Source organism: Borostomias antarcticus (assembly GCF_949987555.1).
Source record: "Borostomias antarcticus genome assembly, chromosome: 19".
In the NCBI taxonomy this organism is placed as follows: Eukaryota; Metazoa; Chordata; class Actinopteri; order Stomiiformes; family Stomiidae; genus Borostomias; species Borostomias antarcticus.
This window is the reverse complement of record NC_140252.1, coordinates 18,803,260-18,830,575: the sequence shown is the minus strand read 5'-3', so window position 1 is coordinate 18,830,575 and position 27,316 is coordinate 18,803,260. Positions and strand designations below refer to the sequence as shown.

At 44.5% G+C, this 27,316-nt stretch overlaps 2 protein-coding genes across 2 annotated transcripts; one reads left to right on the top strand and one right to left on the bottom strand.

The window, feature by feature from the left end:
- Window positions 1-9,897: 9,897 nt before the first annotated feature.
- adgrg7.1 (adhesion G protein-coupled receptor G7, tandem duplicate 1) lies at window positions 9,898-26,186 on the bottom strand (the record flags this gene model as incomplete). Its single annotated transcript, XM_084454057.1, has 13 exons — window positions 9,898-10,167; window positions 10,627-10,786; window positions 11,409-11,567; window positions 12,636-12,717; window positions 17,849-18,180; window positions 18,315-18,436; window positions 18,613-18,765; window positions 19,517-19,692; window positions 19,958-20,043; window positions 20,486-20,571; window positions 20,685-20,815; window positions 22,572-22,664; window positions 26,150-26,186. 13 exons carry the CDS (start codon window positions 26,184-26,186, stop codon window positions 9,898-9,900), a joined length of 1,887 nt encoding a protein of 628 aa, XP_084310183.1.
- Window positions 13,894-14,903, top strand: LOC311322127 (steroid 21-hydroxylase-like; the record flags this gene model as incomplete). The annotated part of the gene is made up of 4 exons (XM_084454158.1): window positions 13,894-14,118; window positions 14,223-14,389; window positions 14,479-14,582; window positions 14,662-14,903. Exons 1-4 carry the CDS (start codon window positions 13,993-13,995, stop codon window positions 14,901-14,903), a joined length of 639 nt encoding a protein of 212 aa, XP_084310284.1. The 5' UTR covers window positions 13,894-13,992.
- Window positions 26,187-27,316: the final 1,130 nt, after the last annotated feature.

Below are 27,316 nucleotides of genomic sequence, written 5' to 3'. Positions count from 1 at the left end.
GATGCAGTGTAACATGTCTATTACAACTATCACTGTAGATGCAGTGTACTGTAACATGTCTTTTACAACTATTAGGTGCAGTGTACTGTAACATGTCTATTACAACTATCACTGTAGATGCAGTGTACTGTAACATGTCTTTTACAACTATTAGGTGCAGTGTACTGTAACATGTCTATTACAACTATTACTGTAGATGCAGTGTAACATGTCTATTACAACTATCACTGTAGATGCAGTGTACTGTAACATGTCTTTTACAACTATTAGGTGCAGTGTACTGTAACATGTCTATTACAACTATCACTGTAGATGCAGTGTACTGTAACATGTCTTTTACAACTATTAGGTGCAGTGTACTGTAACATGTCTATTACAATTATCACTGTAGATGCAGTGTACTGTAACATGTCTTTTACAACTATTAGGTGCAGTGTACTGTAACATGTCTATTACAACTATTACAGTAGATGCAGTGTACTGTAACATGTCTATTACAACTATCACTGTAGATGCAGTGTAACATGTCTATTACAACTATTAGATGCAGTGTAACATGTCTATTACAACTATTAGGAGAAAAAGGAACAGTGCCTAGATATTATAAAAGTATATAAAAGTTTGTTTGTTCCCAATAAAAAAGCTCTTGGAAGACTTTCTTTAGGCATTAATCTGCCCTCCCCAGCCTCCACCAACATACAACAACACAAAAACAAGATCATCTAAGAAGGCAGGTCAAATTACAAACAGCAACTTGCTTATTACTGGGTTGACACCCGGGGTGGTCAAAGATTAATAATGATGGAGTTTATGATGTGGTTCTCAACTACAGTATACAGCCAGGTGATAAAAAGGCCATTTCATCTGATATGGTGACCTCATTTACGACAGCAGGCATAAAGTTTCCAGTAACGACCTAGGGCCTGCTGAAGTCCTTACTGGAAGTGAGTGGCATGAATTATCTTACAGATAACTTTTTTTTCAGTTGAATTTTATTCTACTTTCTGGTCTTGTAGCAAGAAGATTGATCAGTTAATGAATCTTAGAAGGGCAATGTGTTGGAGAACGTGGATGAAAAACATGAGATGCTGTGTTTAAGGATCGATACTGAGGTATGGTTTAGAATTCTGCGGTTCTTGGAATCACAATAAGCATGGACAAAGTCAGAACAGACTCTTCTAATCTCACCTGACCAGCCCTCCCCCCATTGGCGCCACACTCTTGAACTCAACCCATGCCACGGAATACAGCTGCATTCAGGAAGACAGCGCTGGGAGGGAATATGAGGTCCACCTGTGGCTTTTCCCCAGACAAACTCACACCATCTGTGGAGAGTTGTGTTTTTCAACGGACCCCCCCCCCCCCCAACACACACACACACACACACACATTGGGGTCCTACCAACTTAGGGACACTCATGACTCTCAAAGAAAGAAGAAAAAATCATGCCGAAAGCACATTTTGTTGGGTTTTGCGTGTTTTAGTGCCAACGTTTTATTATAACTTGACTGTGGTGCGGATTGGTCATCTGCAAACCTAATATTCATAACCTTATTCGTGACCCAGGTCTCGCAATATCTATCACTTACAGTAACGAGACATTCCTAGCTGAAGCTGAAGATGAACCAGGTGAATTTGAATATCTCTGAAATATTCCGCAATCCAAGATGGCAGAACGTCTGCCTGTTTGTGTCTCGTCATTATGCTTTATTGTTTTTTGTTGTGGCGATTCAAGGTTGTAAAGTTCTATTACCTATTGTACTTTTGCCCAGTTGGAATGCTGCACTGTGTTGAGGCTGAGCATACTTGATTTTATATTTGACCCATGGCTGGATTACTGTTCGTAACCTCCTGGCAGTGGCCTTCTACAGGGCCCTAGCCTACTGTCATCAGCTTCTCTGACTGAATCCTTCCCGTCCCAATTCGTCTGGTTACTAAACGATCCGAGCATTGGCGGAGGTTTTTTGGAACCGGGGGTGTATATCAGACAGAGCTTCTATGTTGAATTGTTTTAATGAGCAAGTTGTGTCCTGTGGCTCACTGTTTGACTCTGTGACTCTGGCTCACTGTTTGACTCTGTTTCCAAGTCTGAACCTGTGAACACCACAGTGTGTGATTCTTGGTATAGTTCACCCTGTCTGTTTTTCTCCTTTTTCTGTTGATGTTGTACATGAAGCCTTAACAAAGTTAAACGCTAAAAAACCTGCTGGTCCAGACAACTTAGAGCCCTTCTTCTTAAAGATGCTGTTGATTTTATTGCACCACCCCTTACATATATTTTAACATCTCCTTAAGCACTAATATGATTCCAAATATACAGAAGTCAGCCTATGTGCTCCCCTGTTAAAAGGGGGTGACGCCACTTCTTTAAATAATTACAGGCCAATTTTGAAGCTGTCAGTTCTGGTAAAGATCCTTGAGAATCTTGTAAGTGAACAGTTAAAGGAGTTCTTATGTCAAAATGATATTCGATCTATGCACCTGTCTGGCTTCAGAAAGCACCATTACAGCAACTATGAAAGTGGTGAACGATATTTTGGGCATTATGGGTAAAAGCAGAGTTGTGGTGCTCTGTTTATAGATCTGTCCAAGGCTTTTGATACAGTCGATCATCTTATTCTGAAGCAGAGGCTGACTATTATTGCAGGCAGTGCGGTGGTTTGTGAATTACCTAACGGAAAGGTCTCAATGTGTCCAATTTCACTTCTAAGTGGCTTAGCATTTGTAATGGTGTCCCCCAGGGTTCTATTTTAGGTCCACTGTTATTCTCTATCTATATTAATAGTATAGGTCATAATGTGGATGGCGCCAACTTTCATATTTCTGCAGATGATACAATGGTATATTGTGCTGGTCCCTCCATTACGGAGGCTCTTGCCAACTTGCAGGCTGTTTTTAATATTATCCAGACTCAGCCATCACATTTAAAGTTGTTTTTAAATGCTGATAAAATGCATTTTTCTAATGCTAAGAAGAAACCTGAGAACTCCGTAGACATTCTTACTGCACAGGGAAAGAAATTCGAAGATGTCTCCTGTTATTAATATCTCGGTATTTGGCTTGATGACAGTCTTTCTTTTAAACCTCCGGTTTATAATCTCCTAAAAAAAACTATTTCTATACTATAACTATACTTTATTTCAGAAACACATCTTGTTTCTCCTTTGAGGCCAGAAGGACTGGTCTCTGCTGCCTTTTTACCGGTGCTTGATTATGGTGACCTGTTGTACATGAATGCTCCCGACCATTGCCTGCGCATATTAGATATGGCATATCACAGTGTTTTATTACAAATTGTAAAGTTCGAACTCATCACTGTACTCTGTACTCTAGAGCTGGTTGGCCATCGCTGAACTTGCGGACGCTCAGTCATTGGTACCTGTTCATTTATGAAGCTACATCTCCTCTCTGATTGAGGGACCTGATCTGATTGAGACCTGTCAGTCGTTACAGTCTGAGATCTCAGTCTGTGATCCTGTTGTCTGTGCCGAGCGCCAGGACTGAACTGGGAAAGAAGGCTTTTATGTTCTCGGCTCCTCTTACCTGGAAATAGCCTTCAGAAAGTGTTCAAGCTAATGGAACTGGTCTCTCTGCCTGCTTTTTAAGCACTCACTTGTTGTTTAATGCTTCCGTTGGCTTGTGTCAATGTCCTTAGGTATTTTAGTTTTACACTAATCTCTGCTCTATTGTTGTTTTTTATTGTTGTTTTTGTTTGTCACTTTTAATGCACCTATTTTGCCAAAGTCTCCCTTGTAAATGAAATCTTTGATCTCAATGGGACCACCTGGTAAAAGAAAGGTTAATTTAAAAAATATATATATATACAGGTCTTCGCAAGGAGTTCTGGGTAAACGCAAGTCACGGGCCACGCCCACACGGTCTTGCCGATGTTGACGTTCGACATAAATCATCCATTGTGTCCAAACCTTTCCTGTGTTTTCTGTACTCTGGCTTGTTCTGAAGGATCATGGGAAGGATGAGGTGGGGGGGGGGGGGGGAGGCTGAGGATAGTTTTGTGTGGTGAATTTGTGTGCTGGTGCTGCATGAGAGAGCAGGAGCTTTTTATGAAGTTCAGCCCCACCACAGAAACTCTCCAGGTCTGTCAGCTGGCTTTCCTCACCGATGACACCGGCTTTCACCTAAACCGCCTGCGCTGCTGTAACGAGACACAGCTTGGATACAGCGTCGCGCATGAAGCATGCATCGACACCTTATTAGGTGTGTTGATCATTACATCCTTACCACGGGAAGAGTATCAACCCCAAAAGAGTGTTTTAAGCTCCCCCCCCCCCCCTTTAAGCTTCACAAGCCCCTCTGCTTAAAGAGTAAGTTATTCTAGCCTATCAAAGTGTCCTCCCTTCCTCTTTTAATAGGGAATTACTGAAGCAGTTACCAAAATGGTTGTAAATATACTTCCCTTTATCCACAAGGGCCTTTTGGATGTGTGCAGGTGCACGGGATACCCATACATCTCTAGGAACAAACGAAATCAAACTTAGGAGAAAAAAAGACTAAATAACTTTGAATAATGGCACTGTCCAACACTTTTTTTTTTTCTTTGAAACCGCATATGATGTAAATCACACCATTCCTTTCACAGGCCTTGGCATTGTCGAGATACTGGGACAACTGCTCCACCTATGAGCAATCCATCTTCAAAATGGCTTCACAATTAGCTCCCCAACGCAACGTGGCTTTAAATAACAGCTGATGTGGAAACAGGCGGGGATACTCGTCAGAGGGGTTCAGTCTGAAATGTTTCCAACTTTCGTTTTGTTTTTGTTTTTTTTATCTAAGAGGCCTTGAAAATCATAGCCCTTTTTGTAAGATGGTGACTATTCACTTTGCACCTGTTCAGGGAGCACAATAAGTCACCTTTTCCATGAGAGGGAGGGACGTTTCTGAGAGAGAGAGAGAGAGAGAGAGAGAGAGAGAGAGGGAGAGAGAGAGAGAGAGACAGAGAGAGACAGAGAGAGAGACGGAGACAGAGAGAAAGAAAGAGAGAGAGAAAGAGAGAGAGACAGAGAGAGAGAGAGAGAGAGGGGGATGTATGGTCCTTGTTTCCAAGAGCATTTCTGTGTCACCTGATCAAAGCGTTTCCTCTGAGCGAACTCTTCAAGCAGGGAAACATCCATCTCCTGAGATCACTTCCTGTCTCAAGCGTGCAGACTCGTCCTCTGCTTACGTCACAGGTCAGATCAGGTGGAACCCTCTCACTAGGGCCTGACCCATACACAGACGACCTTCGCTGAGCTGAGCTTAATGGGCTTGCTAATAGCAGAGACACATTGGCTCACATTGACCAACTGACCCCTCTATCCTCACTGTGCATTTATGTACAGTACATTTATGCACAGTGATGTATAGACTGGCCCTGTGGGGAAAAACCAAGGTTTCAACCAAAACCACAATCTGAAACAATAGTGGAATATATGCTGGGACCACAATCACATCCCTACACCGGCCAGCCAAAGGTCCACAATCAGAAGAGCAGTACATCGTATTGATTGGGCCGGGGGGGGACGGGGGGGGGGCAGGATGGTTGGAATTGGCGGGGTTCTAAAATGTTCCCCTCCCGTTTTCCCCGCCGAGGGAAGCGGGGGTGCGTACTTGCGAGGAGGCGCGGCCCACTCCCAGCCGCCGCACACACGCCTGCGTTCCACAGGCCCACGTGAGGTCACGGCACCGGCACGTGGCGCCGTTCCTGGGCACGCCGCAAATCTGCAAAAGTTTTGGGTCAGAAGGGCCTTCTGCCGACAGAGAGAGAGAGAGAGAGAGAGGGAGAGAGAGGGAGGGAGAGAGAGAGAGAGAGAGAGAGAGAGGGAGAGAGAGAGAGAGAGAGAGAGAAAAGAGCCTTATTTTTTTCCCTTTCCTTTCTTGTTTCACCATTCCTATTCTAATATTAGTCTGGAGTTTTCAGGGCCGGTAAAACGGAACAGAGCCAAGCGTTGACAGAGACAGGAAGAGGGGTGGGTGGGCTTCCCAAATCACTCAATGTTGGATGTAAACATTGAACAATCAGGCAGATCTACCTGAAACTCAGCTGAGAAATGTGCTCTATTTGTGGTGGTCTCAAGGCTTGTCTGTCGATCCTTCAAACCGATAAGGTCCAGTTTGTTGAAAAGAACAAGGTCTTTTTGTATGAGGATGGGGGGGGGGGTATTTAGTGGCTGCACTGTTACTCGCTGACTCACTGGTCTGTATCGATCGCCATGGGAGCAAGTGCAGCTGTGTCGGCCGTGGTCTAAATATTTTAAATCCGCAAGACTGAGGTAGACTACAGCCAGAGGATCCATAACAAAGACTGATGTGCAGAGGGACTGCCAAATTTTTGCTCAGTGGGAGACCCACAATGTTTTCCCCCTAGGCATGTAGACTCCACAGTCAATGCCTCTCTCACTTTCCCCCTCAGCTGTACACACACACACACACACACACACACACACACACACACACACACACTCAAACACCCCCAGCAGCAAATCCCGCCTTGGGACGAAAGCCTGGCTCGCTCGAAGAACACCAAACTGACGGGGCAGTGAGGAATCCCGACAGCTCCTGTCCACAATCCCCCCCCCCCCCCCCCCTCTCTCTCTCTCCCAAGGTCCATGATCCTGGACCCAGCTGAGCCGTTGCCTCGGTAACAGACTGTTGTGATTTGACAAGTGGCTGTATTTATGTTCGCAGGGAAGTTCTCTTTGTGAGGTGCCAAAGGGGACTTCTCCCTGTCGTTTCCCCCGAGTAAATCAGCTGAACTCGGGCAAGGAAAGCTTGAGATGACGGTTATCACAGATGTATAAATCAGAGGGATGAGGCGGAGGACAGGTGCAGATAGTACACGACTCAAATTTATTTTATCATCGGTTGAAGCTTATATGGCAGATTAGATGATCAAACCCCGGGTCTGGATCCCCCAAAAATATCTACCAAGGTGACGTCTTCAAGCAACTGGGCTCTCACGTCTCTGTGTTACATTAAATCAGAGAGGAACGAAATCCCGTAGTCTCACATTGCAACTAGATATGTAGTTTATAGTTTCAACTGATGCAACATCAACGTTGGTTCTCACCATAGACAGAATGGAAACACTCAGGGGAGGGGGCAGGGGGCGATGGGGGGGCAGGGGGGGCGGTGTGTGTGTGTGTGTGGGGGGGGGGGGTGTTATTCTACAGATGACCATGAAACAGACATTCTGCCCTGCAGCTTTCCTACCCTGCAGTTCAAACCAGGAATCTGGCTTTCTGAGAACAAGGCCCTGACGCCCGTGATGTGTGAGTCCAGGAAAGGACTGGAACGCGTACAGAGCGAGAGCAGAGGGCATATGCAGGGAGACTAATGACTCGGATAGTAAAAAGGGAACATGTGTCTATTAAAACGAGCTAAAGCGTCGTGTCAGCCTTTCTCTGAAAAAATCCAATGCAGTTCCCGGTCTCGGAGCATCCCGAGAGCTTTCTGCTCTGCCAAGCCGGGCTGCTGACTCCCACACACAACATCTCCCCCAAGACGTGCTCCTACTGTAGGAGAACACAGACCGGCCAGAGATATACTCAGTTGTGTAGTGGAGGGTATACAGAGGTAGGCGGAGTACACTTAACACGTTATCCATGGACCCATAGTATACCCACTTCTTTAAACAGCACTAATGTTAAAAGTGTAACATTTCTGATACATTATACCCCTTCTTTAGTCAGAGTATACCCACTTCTTTAGCCATGGACCCATAGTATACCCACTTCTTTAAACAGAACTTATGTAAAAACTGTAACATTTCTGCTACAGTATACCCACTTCTTTTGTCAGAGTATACCCACTTCTTTAGTCAGAGTATACCCACTTCTTTAGTCAGAGTATACCCACCTCTTTAGCCAGAGTATACCCACTTATTTAGCCAGAGTATACACACCTCTTTAGTCAGAGTATACACACTTCTTTAGTCAGAGTATACCCACTTCTTTAGTCAGAGTATACACACTTCTTTAGTCAGAGTATACCCACCTCTTTAGTCAGAGTATGCCCACTTCTTTAGTCAGAGTATACCCACTTCTTTAGTCAGAGTATAACCACTTCTTTAGTCAGAGTATACCCACTTCTTTAGTCAGAGTATACCCACTTCTTTAGTCAGAGTTTACCCACTTCTTTAGTCAGAGTATACCCACTTCTTTAGTCAGAGTATACCCACCTCTTTAGTCAGAGTATACCCACTTCTTTAGCCAGAGTATACCCACTTCTTTAATCAGAGTATACCCACTTCTTTAGTCGGAGTATACCCACTTCTTTAGTCAGAGTATACTCACTTCTTTAGTCAGAGTATACCCACTTCTTTAGTCAGAGTATGCCCACTTCTTTAGTCAGAGTATGCCCACTTCTTTAGTCAGAGTATACACACTTCTTTAGTCAGAGTATACCCACTTCCTTAGTCAGAGTATACACACCTCTTTAGTCAGAGTATACCCACTTCTTTAGTCAGAGTATACCCACTTCTTTAGTCAGAGTATGCCCACTTCTTTAGTCAGAGTATACCCACTTCTTTAGTCAGAGTATACCCACTTCTTTAGTCATAGTATACCCACTTATTTAGCCAGAGTATACCCACTTCTTTAGTCAGAGTATACCCACCTCTTTAGTCAGAGTATGCCCACTTCTTTAGTCAGAGTATACCCACTTCTTTAGTCAGAGTATAACCACTTCTTTAGTCAGAGTATACCCACTTCTTTAGTCAGAGTATACCCACTTCTTTAGTCAGAGTTTACCCACTTCTTTAGTCAGAGTATACCCACTTCTTTAGTCAGAGTATACCCACCTCTTTAGTCAGAGTATACCCACTTCTTTAGTCAGAGTATACACACTTCTTTAGTCACCACTACTCCCCTCGATATACTGTAAGGCCTTTACATCCTGCCTGGTCTAAATTGCAGCCTTGCTAGAAAGTAAATATATATTATTTTCAGCTGCTAATGTATTCAAAAGCAGAGAACAATATTCCACGACAAACTGGAGGCAATAGGCCGATGCTAATATTCCGTACCACCATCTATAGCATCTAATGTATGCATGTGTGCTAACAAATTCAAACTCGGGCACAAGCTTAATACATCATATTGATTAAAGTGAATAAGCACACTAAATCTTTTAGGTGAAAAGGGCTGTTGTTAACAAGCATAGAGAATTCTGGTGCAACAGGAACGTTCCTTCCAACAAAAGAGTATGGGCGCCTCCACATGGCAATCTTAGTTACATACAGAAAAGCATGTGTGCATTCAAGACATTGTGCAATGTCCACACAGAACTGGGCGGCTTTGGAGAGGTTATATGTACAGATACATTCAGAATGAATTTCAGACATTAGTATGAATAGGCTGTGGGAAAGGGTAGATAGATAGATTGTTACAGTGTCAGTTAAATCAAATAAGGCGCATGTCCATGTTCAACAACCTGGTGTTCATGAAGATAACGGGGGGAAAATCTAACAGGGTTTAGTTAATCAAAAGAGCACGCGAGTCTTCGATTCAAGCTGGTTTCAAACAGAGACAATAGATTTATTCTGAAATACGTTTTGCAAAGCGGAAGTGTTTTCCAGTCAGTCAGAGCACTGCCACTCAAGTCAGGGAGAAACATTTATAGGATTGTACAGAGGATGTGAGTGACGTCACAGACCAAATGGTCTTGATAAACAGAGATTATGTGGGAACGGAGGAAAAGGCAGTTTCACAAAGGTTGTCAAACAATAAACTGAGAGAAACTCAGAAAACATCAATCAAGTAGGAAAACAGAAAGAAACAAATTGGGAGGTAACACGGTAACACATTGGTGATACTTGAATTTCATTAACGAGTTCTTAGGGTTTTTTTTGTGTGCGGCCTAAGGCAGTCCGCCCCCACTGGGCTGAGCAGCTGTGATTACAGATTAGTACTGAACTCAGTGTCTGGGTCTGCGTCTATTCCTCTGTACTCAGTGTCTGGGTCTGCGTCCATTCCTCTGTACTCAGTGTCTGTGTCTGTGTCCATTCCTCTGTACGACCCCTCGCTGCTCTCCTTGAGGTGTCGCTGCAGCTTGAAGGACCTGCTGTTGATGCCAATCTCAGGACGGGGGATGGACTTGATAGAGGTGGACACCGCGCGCTGGAAGACGGGCGATGTCGCCGTGAACAGAGCGAAAATCTGAATGCCCTGTGAAAGAGAGGGAGAAATGGTGTCAAATGATTCGGTATCACCTGGTCGAAGAGAAGCATTTTTTGGTAACACTTTAGAATAACTATCCCTTATGAATAGTTAATACATCATTCACAAACTGCTAGTTAATGAGTTATTAATGACTTGTTAAATGCCTGTTAATAGCTGGTTAATGATTTACAACAGATCATAACAACATATAAAATGTTTGTTAATAGTTGGTTAATGATTTAACAAATATTTAACAAGTCATTAATAACTCATTAACTAACGGTTTGTGAATGATCTATTAACAATTTCAGTGTTTTTTTTTAGTTTCATTTTCAGAGTCACTTGTGCTAATGCCATTCTATTACAAACTATCTAGGGATGTATTTGCACCTCCAAAGTTTTTATTTTTGCAACTCGTCCGTGTGCCATATGGCTTTATTGTACTGTATAATGCAAATGGCCGACCTGGGTGGTGGTACAAACACAGAAGGCGATGCTGAGGATGTTCTGCGCTATGTTGTCCCGTATGAAGAGCATCAGGTAGCCTATTACCCAAGAGAGCCCCAGCACCACAGACAGCGAGAAGCTCTTGAGAAATTTCCTCTTGAAAGATGATTTCTTTGTGCTGAGGAGAACATGACAAGAAGCATAGAACAGACTGCAGGGTGCTCCCAGCATATAGTAGAGGTCAAAAAACTTTAGTTTGACTAGTTTGGTATTTAGCATAATAAGCCCTGTTTTAAGGCTATTTACGATCATATACAACAGTCCATATACATTTTTGGACAGACTTTGCACTCTTGAGATACTAGTGCTTATTGCTCATGTACTCAATGGATCTGGATCTCTCCCATAGAGAACCATTGTGCACTACTTACTGTATCTGTGACATGAGCAATGAGCACTGATCTCAAAATGTCAAAATGTTTATACGGACCATTGTATATGATCCTAACTTAGCCTTGTAGAGTCAGTGGAACAATGCAATATGTTTGTAACATTTAGTATGAGATCAGATGGGAGGGAGGGGGAGGGAAGCTAGAGGGAGGATGTAAATTGCTTATAGATAATTTGATTTGAGACATCATATGTTACAGTTTGAACTGCTCCCCATAAAGAAAACAAAACAAATTATCAGAATTTTTTTTATCATAACTTTAAACAGGGGTTATGACGCTAAATACCACACTACTCCATTTAAGCACTTATTTGATCCCTCTGACTAGCTACAGTATGAGTTACTGTACCTGTTTAGCATTGGGTCCTCCTTGCATGTCATGTGCGAAAAGTAGACCAGGACCCCCATGTTGAAGAGGAGTACCACAGCCACAGGTATGAGGAACCCCCAGAACAACGGCTTTGAGAAGTCAAACAACCCCTTTTCATTCACAGCAGTAAGCCAGCAACTGAAGGGTCAAAGGACGGAGTAAGATTGCTGTTGTTGTTGTTGTTGTTAACATAGGGGGATGCAATTTTAATTTAACATAATGTGTAGTATGACATCTCCCTCATTATCCTAGCGCTACAACTCAGAACCTTGCAGATCATGTATGACTGAGCAGTTTTTCAGTTGGGCACTGAACTTAGGAACATAAACAAGTGGTGAGAGTCATACTGTAAATTGCACAGTGAAAGTGAAAGTTTACAGAGAGTTATTGCGATGAACTTAAAGGGCAATGCTCGTTTATGACAACCTGGACCTTATTTACGACATATTATAAGAAGTTTGACTCACAGAGATCACTTTGGTGTAGTTCGGAGGCCTGTAGAAGAAATTTAAAATCCAGCGCGAGCCAGTATATCCATGTAATGACGGTGATCGGGGCACCGAGAAGGCAGTTTCTCAAAATCTATTTTCGTCCGCTAAACGGTTGTTTTCATCAATCAGATTGGATGAATCGACAGTTGAGATTCCTCAACGCGAGGCATTGTTTCGGTTTTCAAATACGGGGTCTTTACGCTACGTCTGCGCTACGATCGTTGTTGGTGCCGAGAATATTGTCGTCGTCATTCGTCAGCAACAATCCGATCGTAGCGCAGAGAATGTGAGCCGGAGAATAGCCAGTCTGCGCGCTGGCCTGTGCGCATGCGTGCTGGAGCAAGTGGGGAAAGGCGTGTAAAGATCATATTACAGAGGCTAAAGACCCCGTATTTGAAAACCGAAACAATGCCTCGCGTTGAGGAATCTCAACTGTCGATTCATCCAATCTGATTGATGAAAACAACCGTTTAACAGCCGAAAATAGATTTTTAGAAACTGCCTTCTCGGTGCCCCGATCACCGTCATTACATGGATATACTGGCTCGCGCTGGATTTTAAATTTCTTCTACAGGCCTCCGAACTACACAAAAGTGATCTCGGTGAGTCAAACTTCTTATAATATGTCGTAAATAAGGTCCAGGTTGTCAAAAACGAGCATTGCCCTTTTACAATCACAAAAGAGAAAGAATGAATGATCTTGTTTCTGACGTACAATTCCTCCTGTCGGAAGTCAAGCGGATTATCCACTCTGTAGGTGACCCCCAGTGTGATGGAAACCACAAGAGCAGGAACTCCTTGGAAAGAGAAACAGAACAGCGATACGACACTAAGCAAAGTGCACGTACAGTTATCAGCTTGCAGTGTACTGTACTTCATTTCATTTCAAACCTTTATTTATACTTGTAAAGCACTGAGGTTTCCCTCATTTACAGTGTTGAAGAGTTCAAACTGTACTGTACTGTAGTTAGTACATGCTGTCATCAGCTCTCTTGTACCTTCCTGGAAAATATTTCGTTAATTTCGTATTTTTATTTGCAATTATGAAGCAAGAGGGTTTGGCATTTCCTTGATGGCCCAATGTCTGAAATGCAGAGTACGATCTCTGGAGATCAGAATGGTCTTACAAGGCTAACTTTGAGGACCCCGTGTCTGAAATACTGTAGGCTCTATAGCAGGGGTGTCAAACTCTGGCCCGCGGGCCAAATTTGGCCCGCAGTGTAATTATATTTGGCCCGCGAGGCAATACCAAATGACTACTAGAGCTGGCCCGCCAGTATTATACAGCGCATTCACCGCTAATACTACAAATCCCATAATGCTCTGCTGTTGGTTTGGCGCGTCAATCAAGACAGGACCCAGAAACGCCCTCTCTTCTGTGACAGTAGTCATAGCAATCTCATACTACAACTGTAACCGTGTTACCCCTTCCTAAAAATGGCGAAAAGAAAGGCAGAAAACAGAAGCTTTACGTTATGTAACGTCTCACTGTGATAGAGACACCTGTGTTGACCTAGCCGGCCGCTGTGTTTGCTCTGTTCCTGTTCATTCAATCCTGTCTGCCTTCTTGCCGGCCTGTCTGCCTGTCTGTCTGTCTGCATGCCGGCTGTAGGACAGTCAGGGTTTTACAAGCTTCTCTACTGAGCAGATGGAGCACCAACACTTGTGTCTGAGGGCGTATTCACATATGTTAGTGCACACCATTGATGTGCACCAAAAGCGAAAGTGATAAGTGCATATTCAATGTTAAAGCAAAACTTGTTTGGGTCCATATTAAAATTTTCATTTGTTCAATGTTGGCCCGCGACTTTGTTCAAGTTTAAAATTTTGGCCCACTGTGTATTTGAGTTTGACACCCCTGATCTAGCAGTTGTCGGTAATTGTAATATTTATTTAATATTTAGCGTCTCTCCTCCAGGGTCTTGAACAGCCGCACGCGCACGGGGTGGTGGGTACCGGCCGGCCGCTGCGCTGGTTTTTATCATTGTTGTACTGTGTTTTATCGTTGTTCTGATCAAAGTGAAAGTGTGCGTGCTGTAGATTTGTGGTGAAGCGCCGTCCGTGTCCTGCTCATGTCCCCGCAGGTCCTGACGGACACCCACGTCCACATGGCCACCGTGGACCTTCTCATCGGGGGGACCGAGACCACGGCGGCCTGGCTGAGCTGGACCGTGGCCTTCCTGCTACACAGGCCCGAGGTACGGTCGGCGGCGTCCCCAGCACCCCCCCCCCGCCACGCTCGTGCCCGTTGAAGTCAGTGGGACGCTGTCGAGCAAACATGGAACCTCTCCTCTGTCTCTAGGTGCAGTGCCGGGTGTATGGCGAGCTGTGCGCGGAGCTGGAGGGGCGCTACCCCCGGTACAGCGACAGACGCCGGCTGCCCGTGCTGTGCGCCGTCATCAACGAAGTGCTGAGGCTGAGACCTGTGGCTCCGCTGGCAGTGCCTCACCGCGCCACCAGAGACAGCAGGTGAACGACAGACGCAGCTCCACTGACGAAAGCGACCGTCGGCGTTAACGCTCAAATCGGGTATCAAAGCGGGTGTTGTGTCTGTGCAGTATCGCAGGTTATTTCATACCCAAGGACACCGTGCTCATCCCAAATCTGTTCGGGGCACACCACAACCCTGCTGTTTGGACCGACCCCTACCGCTTCCAACCAGGTGCTGAGCTGTTCAGTGCATTCCTCTCACCCGGCCCAGCGCAGTTTCAACATCGCTAACAGTAGCCCCTCTTTTTCAGAGCGCTTTCTGGAGGGGGGCGGGGCATCTGAGCGCGCTCTCCTGCCCTTCGGTGGGGGGGCTCGGCTGTGCCTCGGGGAGTCGGTGGCCAAAATGGAGCTCTTTCTGTTCACGGCCTACTTGCTGCGCGATTTCCAGTTTGTCCTTCCTGAGAACGAGGCCTCACTGCCCGATCTGAAGGGAGTCGCGAGCGTGGTTCTCAAAGCCAAGTCCTACAAAGTCATAGCCCGTCCCAGACTATAACACTTTAATCTTGTACTTCTTTTTTTAAATATTATATCAATAAAGGCATTGGTTTGGATTTGGAGGATTTTTTTTTTTTGCTTAGCTAGTAGATACATTTAAGAATCTAGGTTGCTGTGAGGACCCTGCTGAGGTCTGACACACAGTGGTAGCTGGTTTCAGGGGGATGACGCTTCATTTTACAAAGTAAAAGTAGTTTTAGAATTTCTCAGAGAATCGTTTGAGATCATTCTGCTCTCTCATTGAGGTACTACTCTTATTTCTTTATAAGGTTTTAACAACAGTTTCCAAATGGATAATTTGATTTGTGTAGACAGCACATTGTAGCAATATATTACATGCTTACACATGTATTATTATTCTACACAATACACTACAGTATATGAACCCATGAGTCTATGCCACACTAAATCCTTAAGTAGTGTTACCATACAGACCACAACAGCTCAGACTTTAGAATGCTGACAGGTTTTAGTAAAAGGGAAATGGGATACGGAGCCGAGGAAGAGGAGGATGCTGAGGAAGGGTAGAAAGGATGGGCAGAGACATTACTGGTCCTCCCAGTAGGACTCAGACATTACTGGTCCTCCCAGAAGGACTCAGACTGGCGGTTTCTGCGCAGGATTCTCATCAGGTTTCTGGATGTGAAATAAGGCTTCTGCATAGACCCATCATTCCTCTCTAGATCCTCCACTGTCAAAGGAAGAACACAAGGGTCACTCTACTCCACTCTACTCCACTCCACTCCACTCCACATAGTGTTTGGAGAAAAAAACTGGCCAATATTTTTTTTATAACTATCTTAGATAACTTTAGCCTATGTTATTATTAGGCTATATTATACCTATCTATGCTGATACCTGAATTTGTGTATTTCAGGGCACATCTCGCCTTATGATCCATTTTTTTGTGGACCTGTTCGCAAGAGGTTTGTGAAGATTTGCTTCTGTCACTCTGCCTCTCATAACTCAGCATCACCACCAGTCAATTGAAGTTGTTATGATATCAGCCACACCAGTTACCCTCACATGTTCATTTCAGTTCATTTCCTGTCTTTCTAGGAGTTGCTATTGGATATCAATGTTTTCCATTTTCCTTATATGCACTTTATCCCTTTTCTGTCCTTCCTCCTACTTCCCTCCAGCCCTCTTGCATATCAGGAACCAAATCTTATCTCTCATTCCTACCACCTGTACCTCTACCTCTATCCCAGTTAATGGATTCTCTCGTAATTCCAAACCATAAAGTAACTTGGTTTAGGTCGAGTGCGCTTTCGTTGGAGGAATTGGGTTTGTAGTTTCATCCAACCCATAAAGTAACTTGGATTAGGCTCTGTGACTCACTCCCCTTCCATCCCTACAATTGACTATTTTATGGTTTTCCATACTTCCTCATATGCTTTCCATCTTCTCTTCCCACAGTTCCCCCTGCTCCTTCTTCTCCCAGTCTCCTAACCCTTCCTAAAACAGTTGACTATTTAATGCTTTCCATTATTCCTTATATGTGCACATAGGTTTTTAATTTCCCTTAATCCCATGATGACCTGAAGACCGTTGGGGCCATGGTCAGAAGTCTCAGCAACCTTCACTTAATAGCATAGCTCAACAATTGGCTTTAACTAACCCTTATTCCGTTTCGTTAAATCTAGCAGTAGTCGGTATTTGTGGTTTTATTTTTAGCTTTCTTTATTAAATTTTAAATGGAACCTCTCACACCTCAAGATGTCCAGAAGACCGGAGGAGCCATGGTGGATGCATGCACAAGAAGACCCAGCCACCTTCACTTGGAAGCTTTCGCTAAATACCTTATTCCGTTTCGTTAAATCTAGCAGCAGTCGGTAATACTAGTTTTACTTTTAGCTTTCTTTATTAAATTTTAAATGGAACCTCTCACACCTCAAGATGTCCAGAAGACCGGAGGAGCCATGGTGGAGGCATGCACAAGAAGACCCGGCCACCTTCACTTGGAAGTTTTCGCTAATCCCCTTATTCCGTTTCGGTTAATCTAGCACAGGGGTGTCAAACTCTGGCCCGCGGGCCAAATTTGGCCCGCAGTGTAATTATATTTGGCCCGCGAGGCAATACCAAATGACTACTAGAGCTGGCCCGCCAGTATTATACAGCGCATTCACCGCTAATACTACAAATCCCATAATGCTCTGCTGTTGGTTTGGCGCGTCAATCAAGACAGGACCCAGAAACGCCCTCTCTTCTGTGACAGTAGTCATAGCAATCTCATACTACAACTGTAACCGTGTTACCCCTTCCTAAAAATGGCGAAAAGAAAGGCAGAAAACAGAAGCTTTACGTTATGTAACGTCTCACTGTGATAGAGACACCTGTGTTGACCTAGCCGGCCGCTGTGTTTGCTCTGTTCCTGTTCATTCAATCCTGTCTGCCTTCTTGCCGGCCTGTCTGCCTGTCTGTCTGTCTGCATGCCGGCTGTAGGACAGTCAGGGTTTTACAAGCTTCTCTACTGAGCAGATGGAGCACCAACACTTGTGTCTGAGGGCGTATTCACATATGTTAGTGCACACCATTTATGTGCACCAAAAGCGAAAGTGATAAGTGCATATTCAATGTTAAAGCAAAACTTGTTTGGGTCCATATTAAAATTTTCATTTGTTCAATGTTGGCCCGCGACTTTGTTCAAGTTTAAAATTTTGGCCCACTGTGTATTTGAGTTTGACACCCCTGCTCTATAGGGTCAGTCTGTCCAGACTAGGGAGGTCCTAAGGTGTCTGCACAGCAGATGGCCCCAACCAACGCCAACCAACTCCCTACACCCAACATTCTAAAGTTGGCAGTTGTTGTTAGAATGTTAAAAGTTTAAAATTCAACTGCCAAATCCAACCAACGGACGCCAACAGTCACCAACAGACATGGCACACTGATGCAACATTGGTGTTGGTTTGGGCCGCGTTCGGACACCTGTACAGTACCTACCCCATCCTGCGACCACGGTGAGGACAAGTACGTAGGGCGGGGCCTGGACCAGGCTGTTCCTGAACAGCAGCAGCATGTGGGTGGCGTACAGCGCGTTCCAGGTGAAGGTGGCGAGCAGGAAGTACTGCAGCAGGGCGGCGACGGCGGTGCAGCGGCCGTGGTCTCGCTCTATGTGCTCGTCCGACGGAGGGACGACGTTGTGGTCCTTGTTTTCGTATTCGTCAAGCTGTTGGTCGGGGTTGTTGACTCCGAACATGAACAGCAGGTTGAAGATGATCAGGCTCACACAGAGGCTCGCCATCAGCACTGTGGGACTGGCTTTACGATACTTGCTGGGGGAGGAAGAAAACAATCTGTTATGGTTTACAATGAGGGCACTTCAGGTCATGGTTGTTTTTGTGAGGGGGAGGAAGGGTGGGAGAAAGGTCATCCATCCCGACTGTCTGTCTCTGCCTTTGTCTCTCACCTACTGAGATATGAGAAGATGTAGAAACACATGGTTATCCCCAAGCCGACCACCGACAGAGAGCATCCCAGGTAAGTGATCACATTCAGGGGTACAGCATACGAGTAATTATTCCTGAAAGTCTGCAGGAAAAAAAAAACAATGAAATACAGAGAATAGAGTAGATTAGAATAAACAGAAAGTGCCTAGTACAGTTGATACACCGTTTTGTTTTTTAAAGAAGCAATTTCCAGTGCTTATTAGAGCTACTGTATAAACCATTGAGGGCAGTGAGGGGTGCAGCCTGGAGGAAACTTGCCATGAGCACAGCGAAGTTAGTGGTGTGATTGCAGACACAGCGGAGGCCCTTCGAGGCTTCGTGGACTTTGGAGCAGCCTTGTGTGCTCCAGTCACCCAGGCTGTAGTCCCAGAACACGCATGCAAAGTCGTAGAGGGACACATTTGGAACGGTCTGAAAACAAAACAAAAAAAGAGTTGCTTCGTTAATGTTGGCCCGCCCTGTGCTCAATAGAAGAGAAGTCCACTTTTCTCTTGGAGGGATTAATACTGTATTACAAATCAAACGCAAATCACAGGACATAAAGACTTCCATGTTCAGACTAATCTGTTTGTGTTCTGTGTGATGCTCTGACCCTATTGACACACATTAGCTCATTTGGATCATTACCTAAGCTTCTTTGATTCATGAGACATCAAGGGTATTTTCTGTTCCCATTTCAAGTAATGAGTCACCAGTTACATTTTGAAGTGATGCCAAGATTCTGATGCTTTAATATCTCACAGCTAAGCTATAGTAAATATTAGTATTCTTATACTACTTCATAATACGTTTATTAATTTGTACTGGAATATGCTGTAGTGTATGTAAAGTAAGTAAATAAGTAGCCTTGAGAACCACGGTTCTCGAGACTAGTGGCCCATGGGGCAGGAACTTGAGGCAGCTTGATGTACAAGTACCCCCCCTGAACATGAGGCTAGTAGGGACTTACCCCCAATCCAACCCTTGATGCTGAGTACCAAGCAGGGAGGCATTGGGTACCCTTTTTTACAGTCTTTGGTATGACTCGGCCGGGGATCGAACCCCCAACCTCACAGTCTCAGGGCGGTCACGCTAACCACAAGGCCACTGAGCTGGCTGTACTGTGTGTACTGATAGTTATGGGAAGGCAGAGCTAGTCCTGTGAGGAGGGAGCAGATCTTACCGCGGGTCTGAAGAGCATCTCCACATGGCCGGGGCTCCTTCCGGCGCCCCCCACGTTCCCAGAGATCACCCTCCGGCTGGAGCCCAACTTTGGCCTGAAGGAGCCCGAGCTGAAGAACATGTCGTTTTGGTAGAGTACAAACCCCACGGAAATGTTTGAACTTTGATCACGCCTTTCTGGGGGTGGGGAGGGGGGGGGGGGGGGGGTTAAGAAAGAGTGAAAGGTGAGTGAAAGAGATAACTACACCTTTCACTTTCACGTACTATAGTTACAGTACCTTGACCTTGCTTTGTGAGGTAAAGATCAACTTTCTTTGCAGCGTATCTGTGTCACATGACTCATAAGGTTTTGTTTACCATCGCTGGCCTGTTTTCACAACGACTGATAGCAGTAAAGAAAAGTAGGCTATCGTCGGTGTGATAAGCAAAAGATTCAGGTCACCTGGTGAGAGCTCGATGAATATCTGGACATCGGTGGCCCCTCCATTTTCGGTCACCAATCCCGAGGCATTTCTGTCAACTTGAATCCTATTGGCCACAAAATTACCAGATGTTCCTGGAGAAGGGAAATAATTTGATTGGACACAATTTCTCCCTCAAAGGAAGAGAGTCAAATCATCTTAATTTAGGGAGGAACTGTAATGTTTTGTCCCATCAACCTGTTAAGGCCGTAAACAGGACCGAGATTCTGTCTCTACTGGAAAGTCGGGTCGACTCAACAACCAGGTTGGGCTGGACTAGAGATAAGTTGTTGCGTGGGTCCATTGAGAATTGCTCCAAGGTCTCTGTAAGGCTGTTGGAAAATCAGAGAGAGAGAGAGGAAAAGAGAAAGTGAGAGACCAGCTCTTATTCAATTCAAAAGACTAGAGACTATACCAAAAGTGGCGTTCTTCCATGTTACATACTGTACTATTGCATGTTACTCATGTTTGGTTGATTGGTTGATTTATCTGCATGAAATCCATAATACCTCTGGGTAGACCTCTCCTCTGCCCTGCTCTGCAGAGTAGCGCTCAGCAGCTGGCTAACAGTGGTTATTGCTGCCTCAGCAACGTCCTGCAATTGTAACAAAAACATCACAATTATCACATTATACTGTATATATATAATGCTCAAAGTCATATTGTAGTGTTGTCAAATAATAGGTAGCTGTATCTGAAACACCACACCTCAGAGAAGTCGGTAGGCATTTGAAGTAGTTTGTTAGCGATATCTGCCGCCACTGTTATGTCTTCGGCAGTTAGGTCCTGTGGTCTGGAGGTCAGGATCTGAGCGCTGGAGGCCAACTGCAGCCGATCAGCTGTGCTGGATATCTGAACGGATAAATGAACCAACGACAAATGGACTGCAGTTACTGTATATAGCGCCTTTCTCCAAAACAGTTTACAATGGCCTCTCTTGCATTTCAGAGAAATGTAAATCTATGGTGGTTTAGATTAGGTCCTGCTGCAGATGGCCTTATATTAGATAACAACATGATAAACATCTGTTTTTATCTAGAGAATAACAATCCAAACAATAATATAGTTGCAAGCAGCAATGTGGGGGCCAAGCAGGATGCACAACCAGCGCATCAAAGACAACAAGCGAAACACGCCATAGCCGCATTCGAATCCCTACCGCAGTTTTGAAAATCGGGCATACGGTTCAGAATAAACATACTTCCAACTTTGACATGGTGGTGGCGCTAGACGGTTCAAGCTGTCGCAATGACACTTGCTGACAGGGGTCATGGGACTGTCCCCGATGAGTGTGCCAAATGTGGCTTTGATACATTAACAATTTGCTGAGGTATGACCCCATATCCTGTTTGGCGGTTTGGACGCCAAATTTGATTGGCTGTAATGAGCGAGCGCAATGGACAATCAAAAATCCCTTTAAATTTCCTATAGACATTGGTCTAGAGATGACACCCACCGAGTTTTGTGCAGATTGGTGAAAATCCCTAGGAGGAGACACATTGTTTTTCACAAAATCCAAAATGGCGTAAAATCCAATAGGGCGGAAACTGATGTCATAGGGTGCGTTGAACTCAGCTTGAGCCAAGGAATCCAACAGTACATCGTTTTTGAAAATCGGGCTGACGGGTCAAAAGTTGCATGCCTAAACGCACCTCCAACTTTGACATGTTGGTGGTGCTAGAGAGTGCAAGGTGTGGACATGAGACTTGGTGAGGGCGGTCAGGGCACTGTCCCGAATGAGTGTGCCAATTTTCACAACTTTTTACCATACGGTTCTATGGGCTGCAATAGACACCCATGGCAGAAGAATAAGGAAAGAAAGCAGAAAACGAAAAAAATAAATAAGAAAAGGTACAAGAACAATGGAGGCCTTCACAGCTTCGCTGCTTGGCCCCCAATTAAACCAGATAATTATTGTATTAGGGTTGATGTCAGATGGATAAATACACACATTTCCTTGAATCCCACTGAGAGTCAAGTCACACTGCAGAACATGTAGATGATCAAACTGTGGAGACGCTGCACGTTTGGCGCACCTCGCTGAAGCTCTTGATATACCCTCTGTTGGGAGGACAAAACAAATAAAATATGATAAATTGTTTAATATAATGTTCAACTCAACTCAAATTGTATTTATGAAGCACATTTAAAACAACCAAGGTCTAGAGATACGTTCAAGAAGTGTTCATTCAATTCAATTAATTTCAATTTGATCTTGTGACACTAGTGAACCACAAGAGCTACTTGATATCGTTGCTAAAGGCTGATTGATGGTCGGTTAGACAAGCGTCGTATGACACGTTTTACATAAAAATAATGTCAAAAATTACGTCAATCAGACACAAAGCGTCCGCTAGGTCGAATCTCTCTAGGCCAGAGTGTTGGCTGAACCGCAAACACAGAAAATGTCTGGTGTCACTTTTGTCTCAAATGAGTCGTAGGCCTACAAGACTTTTCTTACCGACCATAAATTGGCCTTTACTCTCCAACGGTGGTCTCCCTTCCCAAGGTACATACAGCACACTAGGCTACCACTGCCAAGGGGCACTACATCACATGGATGAGGCCTAGGGGGATACCTACCGCTAGATGTACCCGGTTCACACTTCTGATCGGAATAACCAAACCAACCGACCGTAGTTTGTGGGAACGAAAACTCGCCGATGGTTTGTTCAGGGCAGAAGTTTCCTGTGAGGACAAGATATAGTGAATGACTTTTCATTACGGACAGAGCGGAACACACGTCAGCATAGGCAGAAGCTCAGTTTAGACAGAGTGAGCCGCAGCAGAGCGACCAGTGTTCAGTGCTCATCATAGCGTGACAGTGCAGTGGACCCACCTACTGAGCAGGTCTCTCCAGCCCATTGGTCAGGACAGATGCAGACTCCGCTCTGCAGCTGCCCTCCATTGACACACACCAGGGGGGGGCGGGAGGTTGTAGGGGTTACACTAGGAGTGGTATTTTCAAGGGTAGGGGTAGTTAGAGGGGAGGTGGTAGTTAGAGGGGAAGGGGTAGTTACACTAGAAGTGGCATTTTCAAGGGAAGTGGTAGGTAGAGGGGAGGTGGTAGTTAGAGGGGAAGGGGTAGTTACACTAGAAGTGGCATTTTCAAGGGAAGGGGTAGTTATAGGGGAGGTGGTAGTTAGAGGGAAAGGGGTAGTTACATAAGAAGTGGTATTTTCAGGGGAAGGGGTAGTTAGAGGGGAGGTGGTAGTTCGAGGGAAAAGGGTAAATACTGGGGTGACGGTAGTTGCTGGGGCGACGGTAGTTGCTGGGGCGATGGAAGTTTCTGCGGTGACATTAGTTACAGGGTAGGGGGTAGTTAGAGGGGAGGGGGTAGTTACAGGGGAGGGGGTAGTTAGAGGGAAAGGGGTAGTTACATTAGAAGTGGCATTTTCAAGGGAAGGGGTAGTTAGAGGGGAGGTGGTAGTTAGAGGGAAAAGGGTAGTTACATAAGAAGTGGTATTTTCAAGGGAAGGGGTAGTTGCTGGGGTGACGGTAGTTGCTGGGGCGACGGTAGTTGCTGGGGCGACGGTAGTTGCTGGGGCGATGGAAGTTTCTGCGGTGACATTAGTTACAGGGTAGGGGGTAGTTAGAGGGGAGGGGGTAGTTACAGGGGAGGGGGTAGTTAGAGGGGAGGGGGTAGTTACAGGGGAGGGGGTAGTTACAGGGTAGGGGGTAGTTAGAGGGGAGGGGGTAGTTACAGGGTAGGGGGTAGTTAGAGGGGAGGGGGTAGTTACAGGGGAGGGGGTAGTTAGAGGGGAGGGGTTAGTTTCAGGGGAGGGAGTAGCAATAGTTCTAAAGTCAGCAGGAGTAGGACTAATCAACCAAATGGTCACAGGGTCAGTAGTTATAAAGTCAGCAGCAGTTGAAGGACCAAACATGGTGATGGGGTCTGTTGTTGGACCAGCCCTGGCTCCATTGGAAGGTTGAGTGGTATTTAAGGGCTGGACGCCCACTTGCAAAGACCCTACAAAAGAGAAGATGGCGATATCAGCAAAGAAACAATCTGAAGTTCTGGAGCCAAAATCGAATGGAGACAGAGAAAGAGAGAGAGAGAGAGAGAAAGAGAGACCACAAGCATTGCCCATCCAAAATAGTGACATCTGAAGAGCACATTATACCAACAAATCTAAATAATTCAGATCTAATTATTCTAAAAGAAAAACCCCTACCACTAGAAGAAACAATTAAAGACAACCAAAACCCCCTTGATTTCCAAATTACTTTGAAAGAACTAACCACACATACAAAAGCTCCGGCCAAGGAAGGAAGCTTGTGGTCCAGACAGCATTAAAAACTAAATGCTCAAATGTAGCACCCCGGAGACGCAGGGTGCCATGTTGAAATTGTTCAATATCATATTACAGTCAGGATGTTTTCCTGACATCTGGTGCAAAGGGCTCATTTCCCCCATTCATAAGAGTGGGGACCAATCAGACGCTACCGTGGCATCTGTGTCAGTAGTTGTTTAGGTAAACTACTCTGTAGTATTCTAAATAAAAGAATACTAGATTTCCTTGACAAACACTCCATCCTGAGTAAAACTCAGATTGGCTTCCTCCCAAAACGCTGCACCACCGACCATATATAAACCCTTCATACTTTAATTGACAAACATGTACACCAAACAAAAAATGGTAAGACATTTACGTTTTATTGATTTCAAGAGAGCTTTAGATTCTATTTGGCATAAGGGGCTCTGTTACAGACTTCTGCATTGTGGTACAGGGGGCAGAATGTTTGATCTGATTAAATCAATGTATTTGCAAAGTATGTGTGCTGTAAAAATTGGAGACAAACAAACAGAATTCTTCACTCAGAGAAAAGGTGTTCATCAGGGTTGTATTCTAAGGCCGACTTTATTTTATACATATATATATTTAATATATATATATAAATGAACTTGCTGTTCAGGTAAATCAATCTGCTGATCCTGGCCTCTCCCTCCTAGATAAAGAGGGGATGTCTCTATTTTCTGCTGATGACCTTGTTCTGCTGTCATCTACTGAACAAGGACTACAAGCAACAGCTGGACATAGTAGAAAAGTATTGTCAGAACTGGGCCCTAGCAGTTAATATGAAGAAAACTGAAGTCCTGATTTTACAAAAGGCAGTGCCTCCAAGAGCTCTAAATGCAATTAAGAGAACATTCTGTACTGAACAAATCCCAATTAAATTCTGGCTTAAAATATGTGATAGCTTTGGCAATATTTACAAACTGAGTATTTCCTGCCAATGAAGCTTATTGAATTGAATTGAGAGAGAGAGAGAGAGAGAGAGAAAGAGTGAGAGAGAGAGAGAGAGAGAGAAAGAGTGAGAGAAAGATAGAGAGTGAAAGAGAAAGAGACAAAGCAAGAGAGAAAGTCAGAGAGAGTCAGAGACAGCGAGAGAGAGAGAGAGAGAGAGAGAGAGAGAGAGAGAGAGAGAGAGAAAGAAAGACTGACATAACTCTGAAATGATAAGCGTTGTATTGATTCAGCAGCCACTTAGCAAGTCAAAACCTTTTGTCAATTCTTTACAGCACTCAAATGTTGTAAACAATATCTAGAGACTAAACTAAAATGTGCGTGTAGTGTTGGTAATGAAAAGTTGCATACAATGAGGCCTGCAGTTGCTTATCAAAACTAAAGCTCTACATGTACGAAAGGAAGCACTATTTCTTTTGGTCTCAATGTTTTGAAATATGGTACAACCACTGAGAGCTTAACTGAGACTCTGTTACCGGAGTACCGGCACCTCACATTGTCTACGGTGTGAACTCAAGGCACCCTTTAAAGAATATCAGCTAAAAAACCACCGTGGAGCTCCTGCACCCAGTAGTGTAGTTAAGGGTATATGGAGATATATACAGAGTACACCCACATATTATCCACCTCTGATGTAAAAACAGAACAATTTCAGAATATTTGCAGTTACAGTATACCCACTTCTACACCACTGCCTGCACCAGAATATAAACAGTAGTGGTGAGCACCGCCATGCATCAGTCCAAGCCAGGCGTGATACAGATGCTCAACTATCACAAACTACCTACTCACCCCCTGACTGTAACCAGCTCAATCACACACACACACCCTGTAGAATTCCAGCCTTAGTCCAGCCCAGCAAATATTCAGAAACAGCATCATGCATTTCTACTTGTCCTCCGTGTGTAAAGTGTTTAGTCTTACCTATGGCAAAGCCAAGCAAAAACCACACATTCATCATCGTTATCAGCTCCACCCAAGGTAAGCAAACTACAGTATAAGTGAGCAAATACAGGTACTGTACGTGGCACACTTGTAACCTTTCAAGGGGAAACGGCGAAATGCGGTGGACGGCAGTAAAAGCGTTACATATAAATCGTAAACCAGGAACAATGTCCTCAGCAATATCAGCACAGCAGTGTCAATAAAATAGATATGAACAGCTGAGGGAGGGATGTGCCTTCTTGTGGACATTGAAGTACATGTCATATTGTTACTGATATCATTTCCAATCTCCTTTGTCAACATTCAGTCCTTTCTTCACTGTATCTGGTAAGTGATGTTTATTTCCTTCATTTATTCAGGGGATACCAGAATGTCCATATATTTACTATCAAAACAAGAGCCTATGGTGTTCCTCTCCTCAGTGAGTAGGTTAGACTGGCCTCCACTTCAGCCTAAAACCAGAGAAAAGTTCTTAGAATGCAAGTATAAGTCCCTGGTTCTGTTATAGACACACACACAACCACACATACACAACCAATACACATACATGTACATATCTGTGTGTGTGTGTGTGTGCGTGGGAGAGTTGAGTTTTTTAAATTCTAATTTGTCACAGAATGATAAATGAAACAAACAACACAATGAAAACGTTCACCACTAAGAGTTTATTCACGTTATTCAACATCTCATTTCAATATCCAAACCTTAGGGAACAGTCATTATGAAATGTCTTCTGAATGGAGAAATTAGGCTTCAAAAGTGGGCCATTAGACTAATCTGCCGACTGTCTAACAGTCTAGGGCGAGAAACAAGGTGCTGGCAGCCTATCTTATGCTGATCAGATTACGGCAGATTCAAAGATCAGAGGTAAATTCAGCTCCGACAAAACGTATAGCAAACATTAAACGGTGGTGTGTTGGAAGACTCTGCTGATTTGGTAACACCGAGAAAACGTGTTGTTCGTACTGGAAAACGTAGAAAAACGTTTTTGCAACGTTTTGTCGGAGCTGAACTCACCCCAGGACTCAGACTGGAAGAGGAAGGAAGGATTCGCAGGTCAGAGGTCACTGTTAAGTCCCAGGAGGTGAAACGCCCCGGTGTCCGAGAGAGTGAAACCTTAATCTGTCTGTTAATCTGTGACATTAG